Source organism: Microtus ochrogaster, unplaced genomic scaffold, assembly GCF_000317375.1.
Source record: "Microtus ochrogaster isolate Prairie Vole_2 unplaced genomic scaffold, MicOch1.0 UNK4, whole genome shotgun sequence".
NCBI classification, from domain to species: Eukaryota; Metazoa; Chordata; class Mammalia; order Rodentia; family Cricetidae; genus Microtus; species Microtus ochrogaster.
In genome coordinates this window covers 12,202,952-12,227,320 of record NW_004949102.1, presented here as the reverse complement: position 1 = coordinate 12,227,320, position 24,369 = coordinate 12,202,952, and the positions used below count along the sequence as shown (strand labels likewise).

Here is a 24,369-nt window from a genome sequence, read left to right as displayed (position 1 = left end):
TGCACCACCATCGCCCGGCCTAGGCTTAAAATTTTTTGTAGCACACTGTATTTTTCACTTCACTAGTACTGGTATATAAATAAGAAAAGTCTATCGTATACACATATACGGATACATACACACAAATCCAGAAGTACTTGCTCACCAAATTTTGTAACCTTTATTCTTAAATGTGTGGGTTTTTTTTTTTAATACTGTGAATAGTAACATTTTTTTCTGTCTTTCCTGTAAGATCATTTGTAGAAGATCTACAGCCATCACTGCCCACTACGGGAGTGTTCCTTAAGTAGTCTGTCAGTGAGCTACCTCTCAATTAGGAAGCTGTCTGAGATGAGTGCCCTGCTCAGCTGTAGGAAGTGATCACTGTGGTCTTGATTTTAACTAGTAATAAGTAGTTTAAGAGGCTACATTATTATATATTAATTGAGCATGTACCTATTAAATATAGTTGTGGGAATTACTATTCATTACTTTCAATGAACTTTATGTTACTAAATTATATTAATAACATTTGAAGATTTATAGCTTATTTATATACTAATTAACTTTTTAGAAGGCAGGGGAAAGGTCAGAGATATATATCATACCTTTTTACTTTCTGTTGTCAGTTTTTCAGTATTAGAAAGTTCCAGATAAAGTATCAAAGCTTTTCTCACCTTTTGACTGCATTGCCTTCACAGGTAGATTTGAACCCACTGCTCTGCTGTAATTTGTAATTCTGGAACTGCTCTACACTCTTAATGTCACGGGTACAGTGATGTAATTCTCTGCAAAATCACATCCTGAGGTGAAAGTTTTAACTAGTGAGGTGGGTGGGGTGAGAAAATAGGGTACATGTGGGAGAAGAAAGGAAGTGGGGGCCCGAATAGTCATCTCAGAAGGGTCTTACTATCTTAAAAATTCTAAAGAGACAGGGAATACTTAATGCTGACTGAACATTGGCTCAACTGTAGAATTTAATACATTTGCTGTTTGCTTTCTACTCAGTCAGGTGTCTGGTGTTAATTTACATGCTGTCCTACAAAATTGTCACACATAGCCTGCTTTTCAGTAACTTTGGAGGACATTAGTCTCTTGTGACAGTACAATATGAACTCATGCTGTAGATCTTGGTTTCACAAACTGCTTATTTAGAAACCAAAGGAAGAGAAATGTTTTTTTTCATTTAAAGAAAGTTATCAGCAGGAGTCAGGTGGCCATTTAATATCAAACGTTTTTATGTCTTTATTTTTGTTGTTCACATGAACCTAACCTAGTGTGTTTAAGATCCATAGAAAAGATCTGGAGTTAAAGGGGAAATCTGTGCCTCTAAATGTATATGCCATACAGGATCTGAGTGGTGGTCGTCAACAAACAGTACAGTGTTCCATTTGTATTAGGTAGTTTTTACACATACGCATGCACGCGCGCGCATACACACACACAACACACACATTCCACAGATTTGTATGCATGTTTCTATTCCATGTTAAGACCAGCTAAGAAAAAATAGACAAAGATTGAAGAAAACTGGGAGAATAAACCTGGTAAATGTTGCTGTTTTTTACTCATGGCTGCTGTGCCTTAGATGCAGAGAACTGGGGTGCATGCTTCTTGTCAGTGCTGTTTTCATCAGTTTTCTTGCTGTTGTCCACGTAAAGACACACGACTAACTTAAGCATGTTTAAGTACAAAATTATTATCTCTGCTTTTTGTTTTGCATTCTCCTTTATCATTTGTTAATATTCTTGCCTAGAATATGCGCAGTCATAAGCAGAGTCACAGTAAATTCTGGTTGAGGTCTGAAAGTAATACCAGTCGTGGTGATGGAAGTAAAGTTGCAGTCTCTGGCCCTATCTGTGGGCCTTCAGAATGTAACAAGAAGAGACGCGCATACCTGAAAGTTAATTCACAGTAAAAGGGAAGCTGCCAGGGAGGGAAGATTTTGATCATTCTCTTGGTTCAATTCCTATAATTTTGCTGTTCTTAGGACACAAAACTTAATGGCACTCATATTTGCTTTCCCCAAAAGGCAGCTAATTCTTTTATTCAGTCAGGACTTCCTGTTTCATTTCAAGCAAGTAAAAACTGTCTAATTTAAACACTAATTATTTGTTGAGTTAAATCAAGTTAGGTAGTAGGTCTTTTTCTAGTACCAGGTTTTATCTTTTTTAATCTTTGTCTACTTTTATAAGTACAATTCATAATAACAGTGCATTTTAAACAACATTTTTACTTTGAAAATATTTTTTTTCTATTTTATTTGGTGTTGTGTTAAATCTGTTTTGTTGAACCTGTTTATGTCAGATATTAAGTATACTTGTAGCACTTTGTCTTTTTGAGAACTGTTTTTACAGCCATGTGTGCATAAAAGTCTTTCCTGGTCTAGGAGGTGAGAAAGCAGGGAAGTTGTAGACTAACATAATAACATAATATCTGAGGACCTTTACCTGGGAGAGAGAAAAGGGAGCTATAGACGATTTGGATGCAGCCACCAACTAAGGTCCACAGCGTATTGCTACCCATATGCTAGGTAGCAGCAGTTGCCTGAAGCCTAATGCTTCTGCACAGAGCTCTTTTTGCATGGTTAAATACCCATCTCTTCACAGAAAATAGGAAGTAAGCAGATAATGAAAGTTTAAGATTTAAATAACCAGGGGAGGGTTCCTAACATCTCAGAGGGTGTGATTCTTAAAGCAAGCTTTTGGTAATGTCTTCATCTTCCTTAGAAGACTAATGCCAACCTCAGAATTAGTTGATAAATCTTCCCATCCCTTCTGTTTTCTGAAATGTGTAGAACAGGTCCAAAGACTTCCGAAAGTATTTGTAAGTTTCCTTGTGAGGTATCTGTAGAGTCTGGTGCTGGCATTTAATATGCTTTACCTTCTCTTCTGTTCATGTTTCAGAATAGCTTAGCAGCTGCATTGATCTTCCTGTCACCTTTTTATTGCTCTCCATGGTGTCCTGTTTTCAGTTTACTTGATTTTTACTCTGACCTTCTATTCTTTTGTCCTTTTTGCTTTGCTTTAAGTTACTTTTTCTAATTTTATTTTGGTGACTGTAAAAAAGACATTATCTTAAAGCCTTTCGCTTGTCTAGTACATTTAATGCTGTAACTTCTCAGTGCTGCTTTGCAGAGAGAATCCTGTATTTTTGGTCACTCACAGTCTTTGCAGTGTTGTCACTTGTCAGCTAAAATAAGAATTGTAATGCAAGTGTGAAGGAATAAAGAACAAAGTATAAACATGACTGTTTCATACGTATTTTGCAGCCTTGTATTAAGAATCCAACATGATTTAGAGCATTGTCATTGTAACAAAAGTAACCTCCTCGGTACTTATTAAGGGTATTTCAATATAATGGTCCATACAGATAATACTGATATGAAAAGAAAATAATAATAATGGGAGGAAAACTTAACTTTATTGTAGTGTTAGGAGCAGCGGGCTGCTTCCCGCCACCTGGCTAGCTTTACCCGAAATAATTTTATGGAAACTGTATTCATTTAAACACTGCTTGGCCCATTAGTTTCAGCCTCTTATTGGCTAGCTCTTATATATTGATCTAACCCATTTCTAATAATCTGTGTAGCCCACGAGGTGGCTTACCAGGGAAGATCTTAACCTGCGTCTGTCTAGAGTGGGAGAATCATGGCGACTCCCTGATTCAGCTTCTTTCTCCCAGCATTCTGTTCTGTTTACTCCGCTTACCTAATTTTTGCCCTATTAAAGGGCCAAGGCAGTTTTTTTTATTTAACCAATGAAATCAACACAAAACAGAAGACTCCCACATCACTTTATCAGTGATCTCATCAATACCCCTTGTCGACTTGTGTTTCATTTGACTAGAATGTAAGATGGTACAGCAAATCACCTTTATTATTTAAATTTGTTTCTAAACTATATAATGTTAAGCCATATGTTCATATTTCAACCATTCTGCAGAAACTTGCTTTAACTCGGCTTTGGATAGTCTTTTAGTTCATGTATAAATTAATATCAGGAGTATTTAGTGGACTTCTTGCTCAGCATACTAGGTTCTGTCTTCAGTTCCACATAAAACCAGGTATGTGTATGCCTATGGTCCCTTCATTCAGACCTCCAGTCTGAGCTACATGAGACCCTGACTCATCCATTAATGGATAGGATGGATGGATAGATGGGTTAAACCAACACCAATGCTCCATAAAATGATAGTTAACTTTTATTAAACATTTTTCTCTGTATTAAGCATTATACCGCATATTCTTTATTTATCCCCACAGCTGAACTTCAACCATTGTGGAGTGTACAGACATTTTCACTCTAGCTTACTGTTAAGGATCTAAGGTTTAGGAAGTGAGTAATCTCTGGTCCTGGAACTACATGGAATAGTTGGAACACTGTCCATTCTCCTCCAGGGGTCTTAAGATACCATGTGCCTGTCTTTATATGTATATATTTTAAGTCGCTGTTGGAACAGATGTTACCATCAGGTGTCACATGTTCCATTCAAAAACAGCTCATATGTACATGGTGGTTCTGTAACAAAACACCAGTGAGTGGCAGCTATCAGAGGTTTTTAAGTACTCTTTATTTTTAAAAATCTATTCTATAATGTGTGCACAACAGCAAAATCATCCAACTACAAAACAACTCAGAAAATCAGGGAATGTCCTCACAGTAAACTATGTTTGGCTGAATTGGCTTAAATAAACAGCCTGTTGGAAGTCACTGCTTTCAATTGCCATAGTAATCTTAACTTACAGAAAGGTTGTTTTATCATCCATTAACTCGGAAGAGGAAATTAATTTCTGGTGAAACTCGCTCTTCTAAAGAGACAGTATATGTGCTCTATATGTTTGGGGTTAAGTGCTTTGCTTGGCTCATCCAGTTTAATCTCCACAATAGTTCTGTGAAAGCCAAGTACTTCACTCTCTCTCCATCTTAAATTATGAAAGCACATACACACAGAACATAAATAACTTGCCTAGTGTCTAGTGGTGATGAAGTGTGTATTCCTAACCCATACATCATACTGTAGGAAGAGGTAAAGAAGAAAAATATGATTTCTGTTCCTGGAATTTGCATCTCATTGAGAAAGAAAGAATATACATGTGAAATGTGGCAAAACACTTTATACAAATGATTGCTGTGGTTTTGAGGGAGGGAACGCTTACCATATCTGTAAAAATGATGTGGATATGAGAAATCTTGAATTTGCATGGACTTAGGGAATCTGTCATACTTGCATTAATGAGAAGGAAGGAAAGCACTGATCTAAGTGAAAAGGATGGGAAATTGAGGCACTTGAAAGCATGGCTGGTAATGGCTATGGAATGTTAAGGCTTTGACATCTTTATCCAGGGTTTGGTGAATTGACTAAGCTAAGTGAATAGTATTGTTATTGAGAAAGTAAACTTTTAGGCATTTTGCTACTCTGTAAAATCGGAACTCTCCTTTAAAATGAAGCAAATTTGAATTAGAAGTATCATGGCACTGTAGAAAGAAAAACTATTCTTTTTTAGCTTTACATTTGATGTATAAAAAGGCCCTTATCCAAGGGTAGTTTGAAGATTAGAAAGTATGTATATAGTACAGTACCAAAAATACAGAAGTTGGTCACTAGAAAAGATAATGTCTTAACACTGCATCCCTGTTATCAAGATTAAGTCATGATCTTCTGGTAACCATGCGATGATGAGTTACTGTTTTTGGTTATAGAACACTAATATTTTCAAATTAGGTCATCTCCACACACTAAGTGGTAAGTTGCATTCATTAGAAACCATGCCTGCTTTTGTTCACCTTTGTCTTCCTAATGCCTGGCGGTGTGCTTGCTTTACTGCACCACTTTAGTAAATACCGAAAGAATTAAATGATTATAAGTTTAATTTCTGATAATCATATAGTCATAGAAAATACAAAATCTTAGTTCTTGAACTTAGCAGTCTTCTGTGGTTGCATATCGACAGTATGCTGACTGAACTCATTTGAGGTAATGAAACATACATCTCATTGCGTTTAGCATTATTACTTAAATTGTTTTCAGCTTGCCTAATCTGAGTACCATATGTTATTATGCAGACTGTGACTTCTTTACATTTTCATTTTACTTTGCAAAAAACAGAATTTTCGTAAAACTCAAGTTTTTATAGAAACTTTTTTTTAAAAAAAAATCAGATGCCTCGTTTTGTTTCCCTCTTCAGTCTCTTATCCATATAAATGTTGTTTTTATTTGGCTGCTCTGACAAGGGAGAAGATGTTAACCGGACACTAGAAGGTGGAAGGAAGCCTCTTCATTACGCAGCAGATTGTGGACAGCTGGAAATCCTGGAATTTCTGCTGCTGAAAGGAGCAGATATTAATGTATGTATTACACATACATTAGTACTTAATGGTATATGTATAATAGATGTCATTCTAGAAAAGTCTGTCATGTTTCAAGGAATTCTTTGCTGTAGGTTTATGAGTTACTTTAAATAATACAGTCCTACACAAACCATTCTTTTTTGTTCATGAACTGTTTATCGTCTCCCCCACTTGGCTATTGGTTTTCAAGTTCTAAAGCTTGGTGAGTTACCACTGTAGGTAGTAGATGCTGTCTGTCATGTAATGGAGCATAGGACCTGGAAGTGGTAGGCTACACTAGCCTAGACCATGAGATAAATGTGACAAAGTCATTAGGCAGGAGTTGTAATTTCAGGATTTTAGGAAATCGTTTAGATGATAATAATAGTGAAAGAGAAAACTTTTTAATATGTCAGTTGACCCAACTTGGCTGTCTAGTCTTGTCTCCTTATTGGTATTTTTACCTCCTCCTTCCCTTCTGAACCACACTGGTGTTTCTACAATAGTGGAGAAGCTAAGTGTGGAGAAACTAGTCACATAAGGGGCAGATAAAAGATTCGAGTTTAGGTCAGATTTCCTCTCCATGCTGATTGCCAAGAGAAGACACTATGTGTGTACTTTTGCTTCTTGATAACTTTTTAAATGACTGGAAACTTGTAATTTTTTTACAGAAGGAAAAATGGTATTAATTTTGAGAATTCATTTAAGAATTCCCTAGTTAGATATAGAAAGAAGATTTAAAAAGAAGAAAAGTACATAAAATTATCTCTTTGATGTCTATAGGCTCCAGATAAACATCATATTACCCCTCTTCTGTCTGCTGTCTATGAGGGTCATGTTTCCTGTGTGAAATTGCTTCTGTCTAAGGTAAGGTCAATGTTCATTTTATCGCTTATTTTAACTAAACTGAGTGTGACTGCAGAAACAGAAATCTTACTAGACCTGGATGGAGGTGGGTGGTCCCTGGACTTCCCACAGGGCAGGGAACCCTGATTGCTCTTTGGGCTGATGAGGGAGGGGGACTTGATTGGGGAGGGGGAGCGAAATGGGAGGCGGTGGCGGGGAAGAGACAGAAATCTTAAATAAATAAATAAATAAATAAATAAATAAATAAATAAATAAATAAATATTAAAAAAAAAGAAATTGAGACCTAGAACAGTGTTGGTTGTAATTGCTGGCTACAGACTGTTTGCTTCCAGTTTGTGCTTGGCCTAGTTTCCTTCTTAAAAAAAATCTTGTTAAGTAAAAGAAGTCAGCTAAAGTAAGCAAGCATTAATGGCATAAAAATGTTATCATGAATGAGTAAATTTGCATCCTGGTACAGGGTGATAGAGCACACTTTAACAGCGGTTAGGAATTTTACACTTTATTTTCTGTAGTCTATACTGAGGAAGATCAGAAGTGCTTAAGAGCTCTCTAGTTTGTTGATATCATTGAGACAGTGATGAGTCTAGGAGTTTTCTGATGTTCCTGTCTTTGTTAATACACAGTAAGAGTACAGGATTCAGCCTTGGGAATAGCTAATTACTAACAACCATTCTAGCTGTGTTGTATTCTATAAGGGAAGAAATCTCTATAGAGTAAGTCACCAAGTTTGCATTTTATGACCATACACTGACTCATTTCCACTTGGGATCTTAGATTACAGCCTGCTAAAAGAAAGCAGTAAGGAAAAAGAAAAAGAAATTAAAATTAGTAAGTGTGTATATATAAAGATTTGTCAAGTCCTGATGCAAAATATTTATGTAATCCGTAGAGAATAGTTTTTATTGTAACAAAGACTGAAGGTGGGCTTTGCACATGCTGCTTGAGTTTCAATATAATAGAGAGAACGGGGGAAGATAAATACTTGTCTTAACACTTACTCACTATCTCCTTAGAGCTCTACAGTGCGCCCTCAACACTGGTGTTGAGTTCTACTCTTAGATCCATATCAAAAAAATAACTAGGTAAATGTGTGGTTAAGAGCATTGCCTGCTCTTCCAAAGGTCGTGAGTTCAATTCCCGGTAACCACATGGTGGCTCACAACCATCTGTAATGGCGTCTGGTGCCCTCTTCTGGCCTGCAGACATACAGACAGAATATTGTATACATAATAAATAAATAAATAAATTTTTTTAAAAAAATGCCTTTGGAATTAATCAGAGCAGTTTGTGAGGTATGGAACGTACCTATATCTATAGATAGAAAGAAATGAAGACTTAAGTTTAATTGCTGAGCTGATAAATTAGAAAAATGCAGAGATCCACAGATATCATCAGGCTTCTATTTCAAGACTGAGATCTAACCACATGTGCTTACTTCCCAGTTTTTTTGCAGGGGGGTTATTTGTTGGTTTGGGGGTTTGTTTGTTTATTATTATGTGTGTTGGGGGGGTGTTTCTCCCAACTGACAAAAAGACTTTTTTAATTAATGAGCCAATGCCTTATAGTGGATCATACAAAGGGGATTCATTAAACATTAGATAAGAAATGGTAGTAAACCCTTAAAAAACAGAAAGCAAAGAAAGTCGATTCAAAGAAAACATTTTCAACTGTATTCTAGATGGGATTTTTACCAAAGGAAAGAGCTGATCCAAGGCTGCTCCACGCCTAGAGGTACAATGTGTTCACTGAGACCAGAGAATTGGTAAAGTGAGTGTGTGATATTGACACCCATGAGAGAAGAGTAGTGACTAATAACACAGCATCGAGTGATATAAGGGCCAAGCTCACTGTGGTTCAGCCTGTTTTTATCAAAGCAAAAATAGACTCTGTAATCATGTGTCATTTGGAATTATAATTAGCTCAGTTGAATGAAGTTCTCCTTTTTGCCCTAAAAAGTCCTTACCAGGAAATTCTTTGGACTGTAAGCACTGAATATCAATGCTATAAAAATATAGGCCAATCTCCTATAATCTCAGCACTTGGGTAGTAGAGGCAGGCTAAAGAGTTCCAGACCAGCCTGAGCTACATGAGACAAGCATACCATGGATTAGGGCTAGGGTGCCAGTGTTCTGTGCCTTTGCAAACCATGTGGTCTTAGTCATAATTTTGTGATAACAGCTCCATATATTCCATCGAGTAGGAATTAAAATATCATTTACAAAAACAAGTATTTAGACTTTAGTTTGCCGTCCAGCCCCCACTGTAGCTCACAAGTACTTTGGATTTTATAGTAAGCATCATTCCAAAGCCTTAACTTTAGTGGCAAGGTGGTTCTTCCAAACTTGAATGTGCATGAGCTTGGACTTGTTAACACTTAACTGTTGGAAACAAATGTAGCCAAACAAGAGTTCACAAAACACTGATCTGGGTCTCCATGGTTCATTACTAAACTCTTGTGATTCATATTTCAAGTGTCAGAGTGATAGCATGAGTATATTATTTGAAGAGGATCTATGGTAAAACCATATATTTTTTTACCTCTACTGTTTTTAGCAAATGGGCTTTTATAAGCCCCAAACTCAGGTTTTTTTCAAGTTGCATTTGTTACTTTTAAGGTAAAAAAAAAAAAAAAATGCACCAAGAGAAATATTACTAGTTTGCCGGTAGCAGCTTTACAATGTTACATTCAACATTTCTTACATCATTTACCTGGTACTAAATTTTCTACATTATTACTTGATAAAAATCCCTTATAATTTATATAATTTCTTATAGTTTATAGAAGTGATAATAAAGGATTTTTAAGTAGTTCAGTATCCTTCTTTAATCCTAAGGGGGGAAAAATCATTTCTAAATCTGTTAGTATAGGGTGTTATAGAAAAATACCCTTAATATACCTTTAAATACCCTTAAAAATACCCTACTTCTGTTACCGGCCACTATTAAATGTTATTTTTTTGTGAGAAACTGATAGTCAGCAGACTACATTGCTTATGTGGTATGCACTGCTGTTAAAATAATAGGAGCTAGGCAAGGTGAGTTATTCCTGTAATCCCAAAACTCAGAATGCAAACAGGAAGATCTGAGGCCAGCCTGGGCTATAGATCAGGACTGTCTCAAGCAGCCAAAACAAACAAATAAGGTAGGAATCAATGCCCTTTAAATAAACATGTCACATTCCAATAACGTAAGTTTCAAAGCACTATATTTTTACTCTATCTTAGATTATAAAAACAGACATCATATTTAATTTGTTTTCATAAACCATCATTCTGTTACTAATTATATTTAACATTTTGGGGGCTTTATCTTCCAGGAAGACGTCCAAAAGAAACTTATTTTCCTTTCTTTCTTTGCTTCGTACTGTGGCAAAGAACTTAACCTCCTTAAGAAGTCTACTTGTAAATGGGGTGGGGGGAATCATAACAATCCATTATTGTACAGCTCTAATTTTAATGATTCATGATTGTTTGGATCACTCTGTAATCTATTTCTCTCATTTGTTAAGATTTAAACAAAATAGTCTGCTAAGAAAACAGAACCATCTTCTCTGTTAACAAGAACTTTTATTGTTTTTATTGAGCTATACATTTTTCTCCCCTCCCCTCCCTCCCTCTCCCTTCCTTCTACCCTCTCCCGTGACCCCCATGCTCCCAATTTACTCAGGAAATCTTGTCTTTTTCTCTTTTGTAGATCCATGTATGTCTCTCTTAGGGTCCTTTTTGTTGTCTAGGTTGTCTGGGGTTGTGGACCTAGGTTGTTTTTTTTTTTCCTTTACTTTATGTCTAGAAACCACTTGTGAGTGAGTACATATTATATTTGTCTTTCTGGATCTGAGTTACCTCACTCAATATAGTTTTTTCTAGATCCATCTCATTTGCCTTAAGATTTTGAGATGCCATTATTTTTTACTGCTGTGTAGTGCTCCATTGTAAATGTTCCACATTTTTTTTATCTGTTCTTCAGTTGAGGGGCATCAAGGTTGTTTCCAGGTTCTGGCTGTTATGAATAATGCTGCTATGAATATAGCTGAGCACGTGTCCTGTGGTGAGATTGAGCGCCTTTTGGATAGATACCCGACAGCAGTATTGCCAGTAGATTGTTTTCCTAACTTTCTGAGAAATCTCCATACTGATTTCTAAAGCAGCTGTACAACTTTGCACTCCCACCAGCAACGGAAGAGTGTTCCCTTTACCTCACATCCTCTCCAGCATAAGCTGTCATCGGTTTAACAAGAATTTTTTATTATTGTTGTTGTTTAAACTAGCTTATAAATGTAGTGGGTCTCCATATGTACTCCATACTTTCATATGTACTTGTTGTAGGTGATGCTCTCCCCTACCCTCTTCTCTTCCTCTCCATGTTCCTTGTCTGCACTTAATCCCTTCCTCCACCAGTGTGCTCTGCTTCCACTGTCATCACCTGTCTTCCTTCTACTATTCTTCTCAGCCTTTCTCCCTTAAATTCTTTTTGTTCTATCTTGTGTCCTTTTGTAGTTTCTGGGCCTCTGTACATATTCATTCTCACATACAACAACAAAAACTTGTGAGCCAGGAGCCACATTAGAGAAAGAACATTTCCTGTTCATCTTTCTGAGTCTTGGTTCTCTCCCTGGACTTTGCAGTTCCTGCTATTGATGTTTTTAACAATGTGGTTTTTGCTTTTTTTTTTTTTTTTTTTTACAAGCAGCCTCTGGGTCATGAAACTTAGGTCCATTTCAAGTCCCTCACAGTGTTGTCACCAGTAAAGCAGCAGGTGTATTTTGTGACTTGACCTGAGAATTAGATATATAAGATTAAGGAAGGACTGGGAATCCCTTTGCAGCATAAGCAAATAGGTGAGCCAAAATTATTCACTAACTTAAGCCACAGTTAATGATTATTTGAAACCTAAAAATTTCTGTAGAAATGTTAAGTTTGGCTTCAAATAATATTTAGGGCCTCTGACTCTCAAAGAATCCAACATTCCCTTCTCAGTTGCTTTATTATAAGAGGAGATTGCATCATAAAGAGACTAGCAAAAAATTGACCTAATAATAACTAAAGAACTGTCACAATAGGTTTATTAATCTCTTAAACAAATGTACCATTTTAGTTCAATATTTTCATCCAGTCAGCTCTTTGAAGCTGGAGCACATCATTATTTCAGATGGTTTCTGCTAGTGACAGGTGCTGTATGTTACAGCATCTCCTCAATCCTGCTTCCTAGGAGATCTGGTTTGAACACATTCTTTAACATCTCATTATAAGTTTACTCTATTGGAACATGGGCCAGTCCATCAGAGCATAAAATAACTCACATCTAAGTAACACTTTCAAAGTGCAAGTACTGTTTTTAAAATTTAAAGTAGATCAGGCCACCTAATTTATCCCAACAACCCTGTGAAGTAGGATGTGGAAAGGGAGGGTTTTGTTGTTAGGGACTGTACATAAGACTGAGTAAACTCATCCCAGGTTCACACAGCTGCTTTAAACAAAATGACATGAGCTGTCTAATTGATAATGACTAAGAATTTAGTTGACTCTTGGCTTTAAAGGCTGAGAAGTATGAACATATGCTACACATAACTTTCAAGAGCCATTGTACTACATCATCTTTTGTCAAATTGACAAACAGGAGTGACTGCCACAAGGCCACACATTGAAGCCTATCCGGGATGTGGACATTGAAACTAGCCCAGCTCCAGTGACCCTCTGTAACCACCACATTACAGCCTAGTAAGTGTGCTGGTGTGTAAGCTATTTGTAAATACTGACTACTCAGGATCTGATAGACTTAGCAAACTTGAGAAAACTTACTGCTACAAGAATGAAGGGTCCCTGAAACATGCTTCCTGAAAGAACTTTGTTTCAAGGATCAGCACCCCTTTAAAACGTAGGATGTTCCAACTACTAGAAGAGCTCAGTACTGAATGTCCTTGGAGAAAACAGTTGAAAGATGCATTTGTACTTATTCCATCCTATTTATGAAGCCTTCAAATGTTCTTTTTATTCTTCTTAACCAAAAGAAGGTTTACTTTAGAGACATTAACATCTAATTTCACAAGGAGTAACAGAACAAATACATATCATTATATCTGCAACTAGAAATAAATAGTAGTTACTTTGTTCAAATAAGAAATAAAATCAAATGTAAGGTTGTGCAACATTGCACTTACGTGTTTGTGGACGGGGGAGGGTCCTCCAGGCGTGAGTTAAGGTAGCTGCTTGGAACACTTTTGAAATACTTGGCTCTTGAATGCTAAGTGAGGTTGAAGCTAGAGGGAATGATCAGTAAAGTACTTGCTGTGCAAACATAAGGCCCTGAGTTCAGATTCTCAGTACCTAGATAAAAGCTGAATATAGCAGTGCTCAATTGTAGTCTCAGTTGCTGGGGAGATGGACATAAGAGAATCCCTAGAGCTCAGTAGCCAGCCAGACTAGCCCTTTGGTGAGCTCCAGAGTTAGTGAGAGCTCTGTCTCCATAAAATGAAGTAGAGCACAGTTAAGGGAGACACACAACATTGACCTCTGGTATCTGAGCATACGTATACACACACACACACACACACACACACACAATTTTAAAAGTTAAGAGTTTGTTGGAGTTGATTAGGTAGGAAGAAAAAAAAAACAGCTGAGGCAAAAGCAACAACACTTCGCCCACCAGGTAAAGCAAAACTTTGAACTAGTACTGTAGTTAATGTATGTCATTCTCCATTGTACAGTGAGTATACTGTTTCAGGAAGAGTAGTGCAGATGGAGACTATTAGCCATAAAATTCAGAGACATACATTGAAGTTCTGGATCCATAGTTTAAAAACCAGTAAATCAGCCGGGCAGTGACATTTGAGAGGCAGAGGCAGGCAGATCTCTGTGAGCTTGAGCCAGCCTGGTCTACAAGAGCTAGTTCCAGGACATCCAGGGCTGTTACACAGAGAAACCCTGTCTTGAAACAAAACAAAACAGTCAATCAGTGAACAGATAAACACAGTGGGTTCAGAGTCTTCATGCTCTGGAATACTGTAAGGGTCAGAGAAAGCAGTGATCATTCTGTTTTTAGTATAGTACTTGCTCCCTGATAGATGTGTACATTGATCCTTTCCTGTGCCAACTAGATTGTGAAGTAGAAGAAACTTTCCCTCTCCTCAGTGCCCTACAACATAATAAACGATTTCGATGAAGGGCCAGAGAGTAACATATAGTCCCTGTCATGAACCACTCACTCATCTCTGCCCCCATAGCACCAAAGCAGCCATAAACTACTTACAAACAAGTGAGTGGCTGGAAGTTTTAATTAGCAAAACTACATCTGACACTTAATAGAAGCTCAGTCAATGTTTGTTGAATTAACTTAACAAATTGTCTTTAAATTTTTTCCTGAGCACTGATGATGTAGTTCAGTAGCATAGCACTTGCCTTAAGTAAGCAGGTCTTTGAGCTTGATTACATGCGCGTGCGCGCGCACACACACGGGGTGGGGGGGATGTGTTTTCCCAGGCTTCAACAGATGAGATGATACATCCTGTCTCTGTATTTTACAAGGTTCTGTACTGCCTTATAAGACACACAATTAAGCTGCAAATATCTCAAGGGAACTATATCTCATCCTAACATTTTTGCAAAAAAAGCCACAGTTAATTTTCTACTAAATATTGGACAGAATACAGGACTTATAATCGGAAGCTCTGACTGATCCTAAACAAGTTTCTTATCTCTCTGAACTTAAGAACCCCAATATATAAAATAGTTAACAGTGCCCTACTTCATAACACTAGTGAGAGAAAAAGTAACATTTGTCTATGATATATTAAAAACCCCAAATTACCAAAATGTAAGGGTCATAATAATGTATTAAATTAAAATTCATGGAACTACTACTGTGTAAGCTGTCCTTACATCATGTATCTAGGATTAATATGCAACTTAAATGTGCTGTCAAGTCCTGTACCAATAAATATAATTTTACAATGTATGTAGTTTACGTATTTGGATAGTTTAAAATTTCTTCTTCTCTCTCTCTCTCTCTCTCTCTCTCTCTCTCTCATTCATTCATTCATTCATTTATTTATTATGTATACAGTGCTCTGTCTGTCTATATGGTTGCTGGCCAGAAGAGGGCACCAGATCTCATTACAGATGACTGTGAGCCACCATGTGGTTGCTGGGAATTGAACTCAGGACCTTTGGAAGAGCAGTCAGTGCTCTTAACCTGTGAACCATCTCTCCAGCCCCTTTGGATAGTTTTTAATGTCACTAAATACCTCCAAAACGGAACAGTATCTGTAAGATCCTTGGCAATGGTAATATTTAAATACACATTCAAACAGTTAAAAGTTTCTCCGATTTGCAGTATTCTGATACAGTAGGAAATGGTGGCACATACGTAGATTGGATGATAGGAAAGGGAAGTGGGATGCAGATGTTTACTACAGTAAGAGACTGATGTGACTAAGAATATGTCCAGCAAGGGTACAGCGTTCCTAAGTATGCAGTTACACCATGAAACAAGCATGATTTTTTTCATTAAACCACTATGTAATAAGCATTAGTGACTATGAGTCACTGTCAGGTTCCAGAGATGACTACAATAAGGACCCTGTCATAATGGAATGCCGCCTAAGTCTGAAAAGTTGTCTTTTACTCCAGTGAGTAATAAGAGGAGTAGAGCTCAGTTGTGAGTAGCAGAACCTCCTATTACAGGACTCTACGCAAGACTGTGTCTCAGCATGAGCTGTCTAATGGTTACAGTCCAAGGCCCAGCCACTGGCTCTACTTTCTATATATGAATGTCAACTGCCACCTTCTGTACCCTTCCAGCCCTGTGTAACCTGTTACGGTTACAGAATGAGCATTGCACCTGCAGGGATTATCTAAGTTTGGAAAGGAAGAAGGGAAAGAGGTGAGAATGTTCTTCTGGGCTTTTACTGAAAAAAAGGAAGTGATGCATGAGCAAAGCTTTAATTATATCAGATGGTGACCTCTAGCTTGAAGGGAGCCTGAGAATTCCATTTCTTTTCAACTCTAAAGAAAAAACAGAGATAAAGAAGTTTTACTGGCCTTCGAGAGAGCCAGGAGGTAGTGTTCAGCTCAGTATGATAGACAGCATGCCATGGACAAACAGAAACAGGAGCCAACTGCCTGGGATATTTAGAAAGACTTCATAGAATGTAATAACTAAATAGGAGTTAATTATTGAGTAGAGAACAAACAAATTTTTTGTTCCTTTACATTTTTCAGTTGGTGGGATATTTAATATCAAATAAAGGAAAATAAACGGTTTTCATTTAAGCACCAGGAGTATATAGAAGAACCAAGTGAGTGCATACTCAGACCTCACGGACCCCATGTTCTAAAGACAGAAATTTTAATTCCAGATAAGTATAAGTACTTCAGAAAAGAAAGAAAGAAAATGCCTCTGTAATGTTAAAAAAAAAAATTAAGTATTTGAGGGTATATGTTTCTCTTAGGTCAAGTAAACATAGCATGATTAAATATTTCTTTGAAGATTTATCATCACCAACATCATCCTGTTTGGGGCCTTTCCAAGGAGTTGAAAATGCAAAGACTAATAGGATTGGCTCCTGCTATCAACATATTTACTGTGGTAAAGGAACTAGCGTGTAAGAAAAGATGTCAGATTGATTTTAGGATATGTTGAATTTGGGGTATTTGTGAGGCTTGATATAAATTTCAAAGCAAATAAATAGGGAGGGAAGGTGAGGCTTAAGTTCAAGGTAGATGTTCAGGGCAGAGATAAAGGAAAACAGATACATTAAACAGCAAGTGTTAGGAAAATATTTTGATTGATTGCTTGGACAAGAGCTCATATGTAAGAGGGGGGAACTGAACAAAGAAAAAGAAGTCAGATATGCTTTTGAAGTCCAGGGAAGGGTAGAAAGGGTAGCGTTAAAATACCATGTACCACTAACAGCTCTTCGATCAGCCAGCAGGAGCTGGGAAGCTTAGAGAGTGTCGTAAGAATCTTTATAAGGGAACTGAGGTGTCATTCAAGCCAGAAACATGAATTAAAGAAGTCTCGGGTACATGATGGAGACACCAGGAACTACAATAGGTTTTCTGGAAGCTACAGTGTGGGCTAGAAAGTATTTAGCAAGAAATGAGAGCTAGGTAATGTTGTAGTTTGCTTTCTATTACTTTGATAAACACCATGACCAGGAGCAACATAGAGGAGGAAATGTTTATTCAGCTTACACTTCCAGGTCACTGTCCATCAAGATGTCAGAGCAGGCTCAAAAGCAGGAACTGAAGCAGAACCATGGAGGGAGGAACACTGCTTTCTGTCTCTCGGGCTCATGCTCAACTAGCTTTTTTGTATGACTCAGCCCCATCAGCCTAGGGATAATATCACCCAAACCAGTGAAGATAATCTCTCACAGACATCACCACAGGCAACCTGGTCCAGGCAGTTTAAGTTTCCTTTTCTCAGGTGACTCTAGGTATGTCAAGTTGACAAGATTAAGCAGATTGCTTGCAGTTTTTTTTTGTTGTTGTTACTTTCTTCATTCTCATTTATGAGGATGCCACTAAAGACTCTTAGGAAGGTGAAGAGAATTGTCAGTATTATGTTTGAGAAAGATCACCTACATACTGCATGCTGCAAGATAAAGAAGTTAAACCAAATAAGAAACTATTGCATCTAAATGTTGAGAAGATGCTAAAAATAAGGGTAGCAATGGAGAAGGTAGTTGGGAAATACTAAGATAGTGCAGCCTTAACAACTGGTTAGGTGGGAAGTCTACAAGAAAGGCTTCATGGTGTGCTCACAATTCCTGGTAAGTTCTTTACCATGCGAACATTGAAAAGGAGTGAGCGAGGTTACAGGCTTGTTTCGGGATATGTTGTCCAGCGTGGGGATAAAGGTTGGGTGTACCTGCGATAACTAATGAAAAGACCTGAGCAAGTGCTGCAGGTCTGTAATAAATGGGAGTATATGCAGGACAGCCAGAGAAGGTGGAAAGGAGTTGAGCAAAAGGAAGGAGGAGCAGGCCTAGCAGCAGAGAATACGAAGATCCTGTTTTGAGAGTGGGTATATTGAGTTAGGAGTTTAACTGTCCTCACTGCTCGGATACATTAACACCCAGAGAACTCAGCATTTAGAGAACAATACTACCTTATTCCAAAGTATTTTTAGAACACTTTAGGTCAGTTGCCAGTTGTGTGCTATGTCTTATTTTTCCTCTTCCTTTTTGCCTTAGAATTTTGTCTTCTACTTTATTGTACCGGTTTACTCTAACAGTTACATAAAGACTCAAGTTTGTTGTTTGAAAATGAACGAATGAGATTGAGAAGCCTCTGGCTGTTGGTGTGGCGCTGTCCTGCACTCTTCACAGCTCCTTGTTTGGAGCTGCACAGAGTTGCGTTGTGGAATAACAAGAAGATAGCAAAGGATAGTAGTTGCTGCATGCCACAGTAAGCAGTGCTTACCTCAAATAACTAAACATTGTTAGTACATTTTAACTTTGACCATCAACATACACACAGGTTTTACAGACCACATTTGGCAAATGAAAAGATCCACAGGGAGAATGACAAAGTCAGGAGGTTATCTAATAATACTACTTTATGGGAAATGATACACTGTCAAAATGTATGAAGAAATCTAGATTCAAATAACTTCAAGTTTGCAAAGCAACAAAATGATACTATAAGAAAGTGGGAGTCTGAATGAGGAAGGAAGAGGGTATGTGGTAAGTTAAGACTCCTCTGTCTCTGTAGCAGGAAATCAAAAGATAAAATTTAAAGCTGGTAACTCAAATAGGAACAGGAATATATTATGTAAAGCTATGGAAATTATCACATAACTAAAAATGAATGCACAAAAATGAGTTGCTTCCTAAAGATATACCCAAATTTTCCAGTAACTTCATTAGTCTTTCCTTAATATTCTCACCCATGTTGACAAATTGGTTTATTTTTATGTTATTTATTGGTACATGTTTTGTGTTATGTTATTATTTTAATTTTAATTTATTATTTTAAGTTCATTTAAAATACTAGCATTTAGTTGTATCTGGCCTGAATTATAAGTATTTTGTCGACTAAATGTTGGCATAATAGAAATTCACTGTAATAGGAACTTTTTGAAAAGCTGTTGGGCTGGAGAGAGAATTAATGAGAGCCTCAGAAGTGGAAGCTAGGTATCTTGGGGCTTTGAGGAGCAGGGATCTTTGAAGTGTTTGATCTAGGTGAGGCCACAGTTAAGTGAGCTTCAATTCCTCTTGGTCACTGCCACTGTTCCCCCTAGCTCCTCTCGTGTGTGTGTGTGTGTGTGTGTCCATCCGTCCGTCCATCTGTCCATCCCACAGAGTCTAATTGGTGCTGACTATATATTCTACATATGAGGCCATCTACTAGAAAGCACCTGACCTACCAGGAGCCATGCCCTTTAAAAAAGACTGTCTCTCCCTCCCTCCCTTCTCCAGAAACCAAGAGATATTATTGTTTTGAAACTTAGTCAGTTGGATAAATATGATAAGTAAAAGCTGGTTCACTATTTTTAATGCTGATGCTGAGTTGTGGTGGTTTAAATGAAAATGAGAATGTTCCCCATAGGGTCATATTTGAATACTTGGTCCCTTGTTGGTGGAACTGTTTTTGGGAGGATTAGGAGGTATGGCCTTGTTGAAGAAGATGTGTCACTGGAGTTTGAGATTTCCAAAAAACTCACACCATCCCTAGTCTTTCACTCTCACTTTGAGCTTATGGAGCAAATGTAAGATCTCACCTATTGCTCTCGTGGCATGCCTGCTTGTAGATGAAGCTGCGGGCCTGCTTTTTGTCCTGCCAGGCTCCCTCATGGCTAGCTTTACACCCGAAATAACAACACACAAACTGTATTCATATAGACACTGCCTGGCCCATTATATCTAGCCTCTTACTGGCTAATTCTCACATCTTGGTTAACCCATTTCTCTTAATGTGTGTAGCACCATGAGGTGGTGGCTGGCTCCATGGCGTCTGTCCCAGAGAGGAGAGGCATGGCGATTGCCTCACTTCCCTCTTCCTCCCAGCATTCTGTTCTGTCTACTCCACCCACCTAAGGGCTGGCCTATCAAATGGCCAAGGCAGTTTCTTTATTAACCAATGAAATCAACATAAAAACAGAAGACCCTCCCATATCACCTGCTCTTATTGCTCCCCACCATGGTGGTCATGGACTAACCCTCTAAGACTGTAATCAAGCCCCCAGTTAAATGCTTTCTTTTATAAGTTGCCTTGGTCATGTGTTTCTTCACAGCAATAGAACAGTACCCAAGACAGTTGTTTTGTTTCTTAAAATGTCTAACTCCTGGAAAATAATAATGCATTTTAATTTTTTTATCTTACTGTGTATATGTTAGTCTGAGCATGTACATGTCATAGCACAGTGCGAAGGACAGAGGACAACTTTCCAGAATTGGTTCAATCCTTCCACCAAGGATTCCAAGGATCAGAGTATAAAAGGGCTGTGCCACATAGCCACCCACCTCTGGCACTCACTGTTCTCTAGTGTGAGTTCAATTGATGAAGGTTTCCTCCTCTCTTTTCCAGGGTGCTGATAAGACTGTGAAAGGCCCAGATGGACTGACTGCCCTTGAAGCCACTGACAACCAGGCAATCAAAGCTCTTCTCCAGTAATGGATGGATGGACTGATAACTTGGGAAGAATGACTCTCCTGTGGCCTCACACTGCTGCCTGTCTGTCTGTCACTTTCTATCTGCCAGCTTCTTCAGCTAAATACTTTAAGAAGGGTGAGAGGAGAGAGAAATTCATAACAAGTCAGACTACCAAGGGGGGGAAAACATGTTTTGGAGGAGCAGTGGGGAATGTGATCGGGCTTTTACTGGGATTCCTGATCATACCAGCCTCTTTTTCCATTTCTAGTAAAATACACAGCTTATATACCCAAGGGAGAGCAAAAACACAGTGTGGGGATCATTGGACCTTCTCAGCTCCCTAGCTAATTTATTAATTAGTGTGTTGAAGGTCTGACCATACAAGGCTAATTCTACTTATTGGGCAGCCCTAGCTGTGAACAGTAATGGCTGCTGTTATGTCAACTTAGGGTGCTGAGATAAGCAATTAGCTACAGCCTTCTGCCTTAAGAATGCACTCTCCTGGGGGTTTCTGGCTAGGTAAGAGCGCTGCTATGGTTAGTGACCAAAATCTTGAATGACTTAAATATTTTTGTGAAAGCTCAGATAAGTGGCGCACCCCTAAATTGCTGGATGACTAAACTTTGGATTTTCTCTCCCCTTTCACATCAATTTTATGTCTCGTTAGATAAAACTGACTAGTTTTATTTATAAAATGTTAAATTCTAGGAGCCTAAAGGAGAAATCATTCCAGTATGCTTATTTCTTTTTTTTTTCTCCTTTAGACTTAGACATTTATATAACATTGAAACACTTTGAGACTCCTGCTGGTAGTAAAAGGAGATTTAAAAATAAATCATAGCCATAAACGTGTTAGTATCTTATAAAGAGAGAACAGTTGTCTTAGTACTTACGGATTGTCTTCATTTGCTGTTTGAGTGAATCAGCCTTAGTTGTGTTTTGAGAATGAAGAATATTTTTTGGGATGCCTCTCTGAGACCTACCATGGATGCTGATTTTTTTTTTTTTTTTTTAGTGCACCAAAGCTATCACTGGGGTGAGATGCACTATTTGAATAGATGGAACCTCATCCCTTCAAAAATGTGCTCGTTACCAGGTCTCCCTGAGCTGTTGATTGACTCTTGCTGGGCCAACACTGCTTCACCTCTGTAGTGTTTTTGTTTCTCTTAACAATCATACATTGCATACAAGTGACAACTTCACAATACAGTCTGTGTTCTTAGAATACAGTGCCCTAAAATGGTGTTCTTAGGACCTGCAGAAAATTTAGACTTATCTCTAAATTTTAATTTATGAACAATAAATGATTAAATTTGATATCCTACATTTAAAGCATTAGGATTTCTTTGACTTGCCATTCATACAGGCTTACAAAAACTATTACAGTCTTTCCTTAGCCAAGTCATGCAATAATTGAATGTACCTCAAATTTTTAAAGGGTGGGTGGGATAGGGACTTATATTCAGATTATGGATAATTAAAAAACTAATATGATTTTTTTAAGGCAATGTAGCATTCTACTAATAGTTAAACTATTACCACGAACAGCCTGGCTAAATAACTTTTGATCAGTTGATGTATGGATGGTTGGTGTGTGTGTGTGTGTGTGTGTGTGTGTGTTCTCCCATGAACTCTTTTTTATCCTGTGGCTTTTTCACTTTCAACTAGCCTGACCCTGTAATTTTTCTATGTCCAAGAAAACAATCACAAAAGAGTAGTTTAAATATTTTGGTGTATTTGGCTAACTCTGCTGTCTTAATGCAATCTACTAGAGTTGGACATTCTACACTTGATCTTAGCCAAAAGGCCACAAAGCTTAGAGTTGGACATCCAGATAGGAAGTAGAGGACACTCATCATCTGTAACTATCAATGTAATGGAACAGGGTGTTTTTGAGACCTTGGTTTTCACCTCCTGGCATACTGCTATTTTAAAGGCTTGAATTTTAACCCTTTACACAATTTTCGGTTTTTTTTTCAGAGTGTTTTGTTAGAGTTGGCTATTGCAGAGAATATATTGTCTTATCATTCCTAACCTAGGATCTGCTTTCTACGGTCATTATGGTACTGAAACCATAGGATTCTTTGTACAGTTTATCCTGGTGTTCCTTGTAATGCAGTAAGGGACTGTTTTGCCTCCCACCCCCCTTTGTTGGCCATTTTGTAAACCATAGCTATGAAGTGATTGCTTGAGAAAATAGCATATAAACATAGACTAGGATAGACAGACCAGGATGGTTTACAGTTTCTTTAAAAAATAAAATAAAAAATAAAAAAACTAGGTTATTTATAATGTATTTCTGAACCACTTGGCAGAGAAATTCATGACACTTAATGTTAATATTTTTGAATAAAGGAAGCTAAAATGTCTGCTTTTGGTACTACATGCATTAATAAAAGGTTAAGTTTTGTTCTCCACTAATGTACTATTTAACATCTAGAAAAAATCTGCATGTTCTATAGTTTTATATCAAATCCATCATTTCATATGCACTGTATCAAATAAAAACATAATTTGCCTATTGGTGGTTAGCGTACTAACAAATCCCCCCACAGCTTCATGCCGGCATCTATAGATTTGAGTTCTAATACAGCACTTGCATATCCCAGCTCATCTGTCTAGAAGCAGCTGCACACGAAGAAAGGCAGTAACTGCAGCATGTGGAAGCTCAAACTAGTAGCCTTCTAGTCATTTCTTCTTTTCCCCGATAACGAAGCTTCAATTTGTGTGTACTTGATTTTTTTTAACTTCAGCTCAGCTGCTGTTTTCTTCATGTAATATTGTATACTTGGTTGTGTATAGAAGAAGCTGGTAAGAGTGCCCTCCTACATAAATAAGCAATTGCAGTGTTTTGCATGCAAAATTTAAAAATTTAAATTGTCCTGATTCTATTTTGTAAATGGAGAAACAATCAATCTTTCTAAGCAGTATGGAGGAAGACTAGTGCTCTGTGCATTTTTGGTATATCTGAGTTCATGGTTACACAATGTCATTCCTTTGACACAGTTGGGTTTTTCATAAGTATCCTAGTTCATGTACATCCGAATGCTAACTAATACTGTGTTTAAGTTTCGTGTTGCAAGAACAAATGGAATAAACTTGAATTGTGCTACAGATAACATGTCAGAAACATGTTTATCTCCCAGTCACTGTCGCCTTCATTCCCAGACTTCCTTCAGCTATCCAAAAAACTTGCCTGACTTGAGGTTTTAATCTGATTTTATCCCACTTCTAGAAGAAATAAGTGGGAAAAGAAGCCAAATATTAAAGACCTAATGGGAGTAGATTTTGCTCTCATGGAGAGATTACTTCAGTATTAGTCATCGGATTCCCAGTGTTGTTGTATACGAGTCCCGGAACCCTCCTTACTGACTGAGAACAAAACATTGCCAATAGAGCATCAGAGATATTAACTGATTTTGAAGAAAGTAGGGTCATAGGGCTGTCTTTGCAATCCTTTCCATGGCTCTCTTAGGTTGCTTTTTGCTACTTGAAGACTTACATTTCCCAAATTAAATGACCACTTATGCGTTTTAGAGTATACTTTTCTGGATGAGTGATCTCTTTGAATCTCAAAACTGAGCCACATTATATA

The 24,369-nt window shown here is 37.6% G+C and overlaps 1 protein-coding gene across 1 annotated transcript in view; it reads left to right on the top strand.

Moving 5' to 3' along the window:
• Mtpn (myotrophin) overlaps positions 1-23,890 on the top strand; it is a 34,618-nt gene extending 10,728 nt beyond the window's left edge. Inside the window, exons 2-4 of the mRNA XM_005365825.2 lie at positions 6,213-6,326; positions 7,092-7,175; positions 20,709-23,890. Coding sequence (XP_005365882.1) covers positions 6,213-6,326; positions 7,092-7,175; positions 20,709-20,795 — 285 coding nt within the window. The 3' untranslated portion in view covers positions 20,796-23,890. The remainder of the gene's footprint in view (positions 1-6,212; positions 6,327-7,091; positions 7,176-20,708) is intronic.
• Positions 23,891-24,369: the final 479 nt, after the last annotated feature.